Consider the following 11,401-nt stretch of genomic DNA (forward strand, 5'->3'; position numbering starts at 1 on the left):
TGGTGGTCAATGAAAGAAGAAGAAAGGAGATGTCGACGAGAGAAAATGTAAGAGAGGGTGGGAACTATTAGATTAAGTTTATGATTTTTTTTATATTGATTTTATATAATAATAAATAAAAACAAATAAATAAGGTTATTATAGTCATTTTAAGTGTATTAGGGACCCAACGCACAACAAAAATACATTTTAGGGACCAAACTCATAGATTACCCAAACCATAAGGACCATTCATGTTACTTTTATTTATATTATTGGAGAAGAAAATCAGTCACCCATTACGAAACTTCCAAAATTGAAAATTCAAAAAAAAGGCAAGAAAAAGAAAAAAAAAAAAAGAGAAGATGATGGATTTAGACTTTTTTTTTTGTTGGGCTTCATTTGGAGCCAAACCTTGTTTTGAAAACCCCCAATGTCATTTAACTCGCGCCGTCTCTCTTTCTTCCCTTTGGATCGGGCGAATTAGCAGCTAAAAAGGGTAAATCTTCATGGCAATTATTAGTTCAAACTGAATTTGAAATCGATATCATCTTCTTGTAAATAGGGATTTGATTTTCTTCAACTCGAAAATTTCGCCTCTTTTTACTTACAATTGTGTAAACTCGATTCTCAGAGAAATTAGTTCCTAATTTACTTGGATCTGAATGTGATTCGAAGCTTGTTTTTGTTTCTCATTGTTCTTGGATTTGTACATTTATGAATCATGATAATTTTCCGTTCCATGTTTAGGGCAATAATCCATGAGTCAAATTCATTCAAAATTAACTCATCGCCCCCAATTATAAATCGCATTAATCGATGAAAATGATTAGTAACTGATTACTTTTGTTTTTCATTGATGGATTTCATCTTGTGCGCAGGTCAGAATAAACGAATTTGTGAAGAATTTCATCTCAGAGCAATCAAAATGATTAATTCCGAGATTAACACGATCGATGTAACCGGCCCAACCGCATTCCATAAACAGCCGATTTTAGCAGCCAAAAAAGTCGCACTGAGAGATAATAGTAACTTAAATCGCGACACAAATCCCGCAATTTTGCTTCCAGTTGAGGGACAATCGTTCATGGATTCAGCTAAAATATCTGGAATCAAAAGGCATACGCCAGACTACTCTTCATCTTCTCTCTTGAACAATAACAGTCCACATGAACATTTCAATTACCCTCGCAGGAAAGTAAGCCAGTTAAATGGGAAGAATACGCATCCAAATTACATCGCTTCAAAGACATCTGTTCCTCGGTTTAAAGTTTCCAATGATGATGATCAGATGACAGAAAGATTCATTCGTCTGCAGAATTTCATCAAGCAATGTGATGGATCTAATCATAGAGAGAATATTCAATGTAAGTTGAATCTAATTTCTTTTTGTGCTGAAAATCAGGTTTTGACTTATGATTGTTCTGATCTTACAGTGCTCTTGCGATTATCTCCATTGGAACTTAGCAGACACGCAGTTGAGTTAGAAAAAAGAGCAATTCAGCTCACCATTGAAGAAGGTACGAAAATCAATGTTGTCGATAATCTCATAATCTGTAATTATCATTAGTTTGTGACTATAAATATAAATGATTATGTAATCTTTTTTCCTTTCTTTATTTTCTGATTTGAAGGACAAGAAATGCAACGAATGCAAGCATTAAATATATTGGGGAAGCCATTGGCAACCCGAAATACAATGCCAATAATACAACACAAGAACTGAAGGTCAGATCAGTGTATGACACTTTTTCTTTTTTTGTATTAATTTTGTTTGGAAAATTTTGTTGTTTGATGAAATAATTTTTATGTATTAATTAATTGTTAATTCTTGAAAGCTTAGGTTAGATTCCAAATTATTAGCTTCATTATAACTTTATAAGCATCATTTACTATAATCCTATATGCCAAATCGACAAGTATGTTGTAACATTATGAAGAAAATACTTTTTTCCAAATTATATTTTGAAAAAATTACAAAAATTGGATAGAGGCATTTAACAAAATAACCATATTTTTGACTTGTTACACAATATAATTACATATTTTGTGATGAGCCTAGTGAGAAATGACTATGCTGCGAGATGGCTATATAAATGTCCCCCAACATACACACACTAACACACACAAATCTTATTTCTCTTTTAGAAATATTTATATATTTTGAAATTTGAACATACACATTTATATATTATGAAATTGTTCATTGAAAAATGTATGATTTTTTTTGAAGTTTCTTTTTGTAGTGGTAACATTTTGAAAAACTATTTTGCAGCATAAAATGCTGCAGTAGCCAAAAACATGATTGTTTTGAGTAGTAAGTAAAAAATGGTTATTTTGATAAAAAAAATAAGGCTGTAGAAATCGTTTGATGGTAGCTTGACGGTCGTCTGGGTTAAAGGATTAATCGGTCTTGGCAGGGATTAATCGGAGACCATAAATTATTAATAAAATACAAGGTTGCAGAAATCACTCGACGGTAGCTCGACTGTGGACTGAGTCAATGGATTAATCGGCTAGGCGGGGATTAATCGGATACCATTAAATATTAAGAAAAATATTAAAAATTAATAAATCCAAACATGAAATTTGGTCTTTTACATACTACAAAATGTTGTCTTCCAATTCCATTTCTACAATAGACTCCCAACCAACTATCTCAGTCACACGACAATTACATATGCAAAATAGTATAAAGTTGGTTCAACAAAATGCACCAAAAACACTAAAAAGAATACAAATGTTTTATAACACATACATAATATTCTAACAAATACAAAACCAAAAGTCCACATGTAACACGCATAAAAAATCATGCCAAATTTAAACTTTTTAAAACATTCAAAAACCAACAATTATTACAAAATTTGTTTTCAAAATAGTTTAGTGTCAGAGTATTGCATAATAAAATCATAAAAACATATGGAGGTGTACCGATCACGCTTACGCCTTCTTGCGATCATCAGTAGTACCTGAAACAAAATCAACAACTTTAAGCCCAAAACTTAGTGAGTTCCCCCAATATACTAATGCCATACAATCATAATCATATTATATAAACAATCAGCATGCATAATGAGCCTTCAGCCTGACTGGACCGCCTCGCAGGGCCTTCAGCCTATCTGGACCGCTCGCCGAGCCTTTGGCCTGACTAGTACGCCCTCCCGGGCCTGTAGTCTATTCGGTCTGCCCTGAGTATGTTGGCCTTCAACACAAAGCAGGACCACCTTAACCTAACCCCAAATCAAACAAACATGTGCACATAAATATCATATGCTAGCATATATAACAATCAAACTGATCCAACATATCACTAATCATAGCAACATCTTATAGCCAGGATACCGACCTAACCGGTAACTAACATAACATTATCCTATATACCAGGAAACCGACCTACCAGGTCACTAAGCATATCACCATCCTAACTACCAAGATGTAAATCAATAAGCATATCATGCAATAAACCCGGATACAAATCCGAAAGGGCCGACATTGGTGCCTTAGACCCTGTTGATATAGTGAGAAGAACTCACCTCACAAGTAGCTCGGAGTGATAATGTCAAACTCCTCCAAATACAACTCCATCTCCAACACCTACATCCACCAATGATCAACTTCCATAAATTCCCAAATTACTAAAATACCCTTAAAAGTCAAACTGGTCAACCCTTGGTCAAAGTCAAAGTCAACGGTCAAGGTCAACAGTCCATGTTGACTCAACTCATCGAGTGCAGCTTACTGACTCGTCGAGTCCTTCCAAAACTCGAGAAATCGTGAAAACCCTAGTTGACTCATCAAGTTCCCAGCCAACTCGTTGAGTCTATACGATGTCCAAATGTTGGGAAAAACCCTAACTAACTCATCGAGTACTCTCACTGACTCGTCGAGTCCATGCAGAGCTAATACATGCAATCTTCATCCGACTCGTCGAGTTGGCCATGCAACTCGTCGAGTCCCTTCAGTCCATTACTCATTCAGACGTTTTTATGCTACCATAAAGCTCCAAATTGCAGATCTAACCTCCTAGGGAATGGTTTCCACGTAAAGTTGCAAACTTTACGTACATGCAAGGTTCTAAATGCCAAAACCAAGCTAAAGGAGGGGTTTTAGCCAAAGAGAAGGGCCAATGCTTGATAAGTTCAGTGATTTTATAACTCTAAGGACTTAGAGGAGTCCAGATCTAGAGTTACAACTCCAGATCTTACCCAACACCCGAAATGCTCCACAAATATACTAAAAATGGCCTTAAACCCAAGAAAAGGGGGATCTAATGCTAGAATGATCAAGGTAACAACTTGTTACCTTCAAATAGATGCCCAAACGTTGTAAATGTTGGATCTACAAGCTCCTTCTCGTTCCAAGCTTCTCAATCTTCCAACTTCTTCAACAAAATACACTAAAAGCACTCTTTTAGTCTCACAAGCTCAAGGAAACAACAAATAACGGCTAGGGTTTATGCTCTGGGTAATGAAGTGGTAAGGGAGGCCACAAGGGGCGGATTAAGTCCTTTATATAGGGTGCAAACGCTAAAAATTAGGGTGTCATTTCCAGCTCCTACTTGTCGAGTCGGGGTCCTCTAACTCGTCGAGTAGACCTCATAAATCATGCGACCTGATCCACTTCTACACGATGAGTTGGGGTCAACTAACTCGTTGAGTAGGTCTAAGAATATGACTTTAAGCTTTTAAATTTTATACCTGGGAGTCGGGATGTTACACCACACTATGAAAAACACACCAATTCTTAACTCTTGAGGAGTGATTCCAGGGCATCAAAGAACAAGGGCCCAATTTCCGGGTTTGGAGTTTTGACATCACACTTGATTCCAGGGACACCAACAATCGCTGTAATTTCAATCAGGAATGGAATCCCTCTTGGAATCTTAGCTGATAAATACAAGACAACTGCTCTATAATTCCATCCACATGTGCATCTGTTACAATTCCATTTGAATATGTTTTGACAGTAAATCCTAAACCCTAAACCCTAAACCCACTAGAAACCAATTTCACCATTATGCACAGGCCTGGAATTGGATACTAACCTTGAATTGGAATTTAAACCATACAATTGTCTAAATGTGTGCAGATAATTGAAAATTATGAATTCAATTCATTATGAAGATATTGTAGTTGTAAGCACTATAGGCATCAACATTCAAAATCAATACCATAACTATGCATGATCAAAGAGATAAACGAATTGATTAAAAAAAATCCGAAAACTCCAACATATTTAACCTAACCTTAAGAGTTCATATCTGTTGGCCACAAAATTACGACCCCTGCTCCATTAGTGCTGCAAAATCAACTTAACCTTCCATAGAATCAGTAAATAAAACAAGAAGTGGAGAAGCTTCATAAGTCGATACGAGTGTTTACTTCAGAATTCGATACGAGTGCTTAACTTTAGAAGTTGGTATCGGTGTGCTTGGAATCGGAAGACGAGAGGCTTCAGAAACTGTCACATCCCAAAACCAGAACGGTGGAAACGTTCGGGGGTGGAGGACGTCATGTATAGCATTACAAGACATGTATCATAGTAAGCAAGTAATGAACAACCATTTCATTAGAAAGAAAGTGTTTACAAAGTATGTGTTCACAAAACATAGAGTACATAAGCAAATAACAAAACAAGACTTGAAGCTATACTGCTCCATCTTCTGAGTTCCTAGTGCGAGTACCTGTCTACTAGTTTCCTGAGAATACAAGTTATTTGAAAGAGTTTATCAGCAATTAAGCTGGTGAGTTCATAAGATTTTAGTGATATAAGTATGTTGTTGAAAGTTGTTGGAAAAATGGAGTTGAAATGTAGTAAGTTATAAGTTATGTTTTAGAAAAGTTCGCCTGTTCCTCTAGAAAATCCTATATTTCCTACTTTAATGAAAGATACGTAAAAATGATTCTACAATCCTTTCTATGAGTACTAAATGAATACAAGTTATATAAAACTCAGAGTAAACAAATAATTGACTGTGCGCATCTGCCCTAAGCCCACAACCAAACAAGGAACATGAAGTAAGGCGGATAGCACACATCCCATTGTTTGTTAGGTCCTTGTTGTATATAACCCTGGTGTATTCACTTGTTACTCATGGAGTTAATTGTAATAGTTCCTTTATATTTAACGAAAAGATCCTTTAAGAAAACCCTTATTTCTTATAATAAAATAGTGACCACAGTGATTACTTCTATAATCACTTAGTTTATACTGGCTATATATAATCTAATATCGAATAAGCAATTGATTGGATGAATCTGCTAAGCCCCCAACAAAACAAGGAACAGGAAATAAGGCGGAAATCACACATTCAACTACCTGTTGGGTATTAATGATATATAACCATGATGTATAAACTAAGGTATTATAGAGTCAATCATCTAAAGTCCTTTAAGTCTACATTGGTTTAATAAAATGGATTAAACCCCTTTACTGGTGAGTTTCTAGCTTTGAGTACCAAAAGTTCTGTTTGAAAAGTATGCTTTGTACTAGAAAACTGTGCATTAAATTAGTGTCCTATGACTTGACCCATACCTGGTATCCCTTATGATGACTTAATGTATACGGAACGTATATATAACTAAGATCGAATAGATAATAGGCTGGGTGAATCTGCTCTAAGCCCACAACCAAACAAGGAACAAGAAATGAAGCGGAAAGCACACATCTTATTACCTAACGGATCCTATTAATATATATATATATATATATATATATATATATATATATATATATATATATATATATATATATCCTTTGGTGTATACATTAAGGAATCATAAGGTTAGCATTATGGTCCCTTCTACTGAATGTTCTAGACCCGACTGTTCTGTTTGTCGTTTGTAAAATGTAAATACTGTAGTATTGTATATATAGTAACTACTGTTGTACTAATTGCCTTAAATTGATTATTAAGGTATAATGTGATGGCTAGATCCCATACTAAACGCTTTCCCTGTCAAAAGATTCTAGGACCCACACGCGACCTCTGCAATCAATTGCAAGCTGTGAACATCCACATTAAAATTATGTGATCATGTATACCCAATATAACTATCACCTTTTGTTTAGAACAATGCGTTAGTGATTCATTGGTATAGTTAGATCCTGTAAGTGTTCCATGCTATAGCACCTTAGTATATTCGTTCTGTTATAGTATCTTAGTATGTTCTCTTGTTATAGTATCTTAGTACTTTCTCCTGTTATAGTATCTTAGTATGTTCTTCCTGTTATCGTGTATTGTATCTAGTATGAGCTGAACCTCTAAAATATACCTATTATAGTTTACTAGTATTTTACTTGAACTGTTACTGAAAAGACTCATTTTACTACTCAATTATACTTGTACTTTAAAAACGGAGTTTTGTTAAACTATAAAGCAACATAACTGTAAAATAGCTTTTGAAATGTTTTGACCACTTATAGAAGACATAAGCAACATTTTGAAAGATGTTTATAACAAATAATCACACAATTATCATTGTGTTCAACTTGTATTCCCCCCTTTAAAAGCATTTAAAACAGTTAAAAGATTCATTACAGGGTATGAACTCACCTGATGTGGGTGATTCAAACGGGTATTCGTGTAAGGATAAGAAGTTCCACAAATGAAGTCCCGAGACACAATAGGTCCTAAATGACATATAATGACGCATATTGGCATGAATATAGTGTTTATAACCAACTATATGAAAGAAAACACCTTCCGGGACTAGGAAACACTTTGACCTAGTGTTGGAATCACATGTGATTCTACAAGGAATGTGAAATGACACCAAGATGAGTTTACTACCATGGGTTTACGGCCCAAAGGAGTTTACGGCCATAAACTCATGGTCAAACATGGCTAAGAGTGAGTTTGAAGGCTAGGGATGCTTTAGGGACTTTTGCTCTACACTGATGAGAAAGATCACCTTCATTGAGGCTTTTGATGAGTTTACGGCCCAAGGGAGTTTACAGCCGTAAACTCATGACCATTTATGTTTGTGAGAGTAGTTTAAGGTCCTAAACTCATCCATGAAGGGTCCTGGGTCACTAGCTTTGCATCTAGGAGGGTTAATGGCCAAAATGACAACCTTAAAGGGGTTTATGGCCATGGGAGATGGCTTGGCCGTAAAATCCTTTTTTCCTTGTGTTTCTTGATGTTGTCAAGTCTCTAAACTTGAGTCCTAGCTAGATATGAAGTTTGGGGAAGAGTACTTACGATCTAGAAGCTTGAAATGGTTGATATTGGCCAAGAACACTAGTGTGTGTTCTTGGTGTAACTTGAAGATCTAAACAAACATGATTTCCATGGATGAAATCAATGTATGTAGCTAGTTAATAAGATGTATCAACTAATAAAGGGATAGAACACTTACTCTTTTGAAGATCCAATGTGAAAGCCTTGATGATACTTGAGAGGATTTGGAGGAAAAATCTGCCAAGGAAGGAAGAAATGACTAGAAATGACCCAAAAGCCTTATATATGCTCTTGAGTTTATGGCCACATGAGTTTACGACCGTAAACTCGTGGTCTTGTGGCCGTGAACTCATTTAGATGAGGTTAGGGTTCGATTTGCTACATTGCGGTTCTAGCAGGTACTTTCTAACACTTATTTCTTAAGTGTATTAGGCTCAAAACTCCTTAGAATGACCTTTAACCGGGCTAGAACTCATTTCCGATGAGTCTAACACTCATTTGAGTTGATTGATTGGGCTTTAAAAGTAAAAAAAATTCGGGTTGTCACAGAAACTTGGAATCGGAAGTCGACGAACCAGAAGAAGTTGTCGTCGCCGTCAATGGAGAAGAAGATGTCGGCGATGGAATGGGTAATCGGAAGGAACCCTAGCATCAGAAGTGATGACTGGTGTGCTTCAAGGACGAGACAGACTGTGATGACGTCGACGTTCACTGGAAGAACAAGATGGCGTCAGAGGAGGAGCTGATGGTGTCGGCGTTCACTTCATTCTTCCATTCGTTCCTTAAGACGACAGAGGGAATTTCAAAAACGAAATTTGATCGAATGGTGAAATTGGAAGGAACCCTAGCAGCAGTTGACAATTTTGCCGTTAAAAGTTTTTTAATTTACGTTGACCAGATGACCGATTAGGGTGTCTAGACCCGCCTAGACCCGATTATCTCCGCCTTTGACCACCTCCGATTATTAAGGCCGATTAGATATAAACGTTATCGTCGGAGGACCGCCAAGCGCCTAGGCGCCGATTAATCGACCGCCTAGGCTGTTATTTGCAACACTGATAAAATATTAAAATTAATCAAAGATTAATATATCTTAAGAAAAACAAGTACTTCAAAATTAGGAAATAAGAAAATTTGGAATTTGAAAAATACGAAAATATGAACATTTTTGTATAATATTTGAAATTTTGAAAATTTGAAAATTTTGGAGTAAAAACAAAAGTTGATTTTTTCAATTTTTTTGACTTTTTTTTTTTCTTTTACTTTTGTTGACCGATTAATTCTGCCAAGTCCGATTAATCCCTAATTTCCGTCAAGCACCCCTAATCCTAGTCCGATTGATCCTCCTTGTCTCTATATTTTACGACAACGACATCCCGTTATCTCCCTTAGTGTCTTCGTTAGTGTCCTAGAGAAAACTGACCTTGACCTCCCTCCATCAATGACGTCGATGTATTAGATCTGGACCCACTTCCCACCTTACTCTTCCCCACCATAATTTCTCGTTTAAATTCGTCATTATGGACCCTAGAAGATGAAGATGGTGATGAAGAACACCCTTGTTTCTAGATCATGTCGTTTACAAGTCGCTTACTTTATCTGGAGCTTTGTACCCTTCCTCTTCTTCATCTTCGTTTGTGTGAGTCCTGCTCTGCCCCCAAGAAAGAATGGATCCTTGTGGTTTTGATTCACCGGATCACCTCATATTATGTGTAATTTGATTTGTAGTTCGATCCCATTTCATGACCATCGAATCCTCGAGCTTGTCTGTGTGGTTCTGCATCACTGAGTTTAGTTGACACCGAACCTAAATCTGGAAATTTTTTGAGAATCCCCTGAATCATTGATTTTAATCCAATGGCAAACGACATGAATCTGGATGAGATCAGAAATTTCACCACTTTCCCCCATTCTTCCTTGCTCTTGATAAATCCATGACCACGATCACCACCACCACCGGATTCACATGCCGGTAATGTTATACTTTCTTGGTTAAGATGGAAGGAAGCAAACAAACCTGCAATGTCATGAATGGCGGGTCCTTGAAGTAACAATTTCGGGTGAGTAATCGACACGTTGTTGACTTCAAGAACTTGATGTTTGTTACTGTTCTTCGTGATTGAAACTTTCTGGTGTTGAATCAAGGTTAGTGAGCATGCTTTTATGGGCTTTATGAACATATCTTGGAGTGTTAGTTTTTCCAGTGAGATGTGGTAGGCGAGGAAGTGTTTGGTCATGTAAGGAAGGATTGAGAGGTTGGAAATGGTGGAATAAGAAATGGTAAAAATGGTGGTTTCTGGTGTTGATAGGAAGAGGTCCAATGAGATGCGTAGGAAGGTGGCTACGGAGTTAAATCCATTTGATTGATGATTGGAGAAGTGATGGTAAATGAAAGTGGGTCTAAAAGGAGAGAGGGAGAGAGAGAGAGAGAGAGAGAGAGAGAGAGAGAGAGCCTCTTACTTTTTAATTGTTTAAATAAGTATTAGATTTAAAAAATGAAAGAAAAATAGAAAATAAATACCCCAAGGGTATTGAAGTCATTTCAGTTTACTGAGGGAAAAAATCCGCAACGAAACTAGCTTAAAAGGACGACGAAGCCGAAAAAAGTCGATGTTTGGACTAAACCTCAGAAAAAATGCATACCATAGGGAACATTTTTGCTATTTTGTCTTAAATTTTTGTATGATAGTTCTAAGCTTGGACTATATCTAATATAAAGTGGAATCACAAGGTTAAAGTGTAATTAATGAAATGATGAAGCATAGGGGTGACTGGGTGAGTCTTAATTTAGAAATTTAGAAAAGACAAAATTGCAAAAGTGGTCCATGTGGTTTGTCATTTTCTATGACTAAAGTCCAAACCTTTTAAAAATTGCAGATATGGTCCTTTTCAGCTAGTTTTATTGTGAATTTGGTCCCTGAAAAACTAGAAAAATTTCTATTTTACCTTTTTATTTTCTTTTTCACTTTAATTTTTAATTATGTTTTCCATTTTTGTCAATAAAAAATAGAAAAAAATCCCGTACCCCTCTCTCTCTCTCGTTGTCTCTTTCTCGTCTTTCTTTCTTTCTTTTTTCTCTCTCTACAATATCCAATGCACCAAAAAACTCAAATGTGATAGTCAAAGTTTAATTTCCCTAAATCAACAATGTGAGGGAGGAAAAATTAAATAAATCATTATAGATCAAGAACAAATCCTTAGAGGGTTCGGGTTGATTTTTGAAGGTCAAGAAAAAAT

At 36.1% G+C, this 11,401-nt stretch overlaps 2 protein-coding genes across 3 annotated transcripts; one reads left to right on the plus strand and one right to left on the minus strand.

The window, feature by feature from the left end:
• The first annotated feature begins 355 nt into the window (after nucleotides 1–355).
• On the plus strand, nucleotides 356–1,835 carry LOC145069931 (uncharacterized). Of its 2 annotated transcripts, XM_079016869.1 has the most exons (5): nucleotides 356–478; nucleotides 861–1,098; nucleotides 1,174–1,346; nucleotides 1,416–1,499; nucleotides 1,614–1,835. In XM_079016869.1, the coding sequence occupies exons 2-5, from the start codon at nucleotides 908–910 to the stop codon at nucleotides 1,703–1,705; spliced, it is 540 nt and encodes a 179-aa protein (XP_078872995.1). In that variant the 5' UTR covers nucleotides 356–478; nucleotides 861–907; the 3' UTR covers nucleotides 1,706–1,835. The 2 variants fall into 2 exon arrangements, with proteins under 2 accessions (XP_078872995.1, XP_078872994.1); XM_079016868.1 differs by having other exon boundaries at nucleotides 861–1,346.
• An 8,035-nt stretch (nucleotides 1,836–9,870) lies between these two features.
• Nucleotides 9,871–10,705, minus strand: LOC145066787 (fasciclin-like arabinogalactan protein 21). Its single transcript, XM_079014058.1, has 2 exons — nucleotides 10,686–10,705; nucleotides 9,871–10,564 (listed from the first exon to the last, which is right to left on the minus strand). Exons 1-2 carry the CDS (start codon nucleotides 10,703–10,705, stop codon nucleotides 9,871–9,873), a joined length of 714 nt encoding a protein of 237 aa, XP_078870184.1.
• Nucleotides 10,706–11,401: the final 696 nt, after the last annotated feature.

This window comes from Lactuca serriola, chromosome 8, assembly GCF_051521515.1.
Source record: "Lactuca serriola cultivar US96UC23 chromosome 8, Lser_US96UC23_V15, whole genome shotgun sequence".
NCBI lineage: Eukaryota > Viridiplantae > Streptophyta > Magnoliopsida > Asterales > Asteraceae > Lactuca > Lactuca serriola.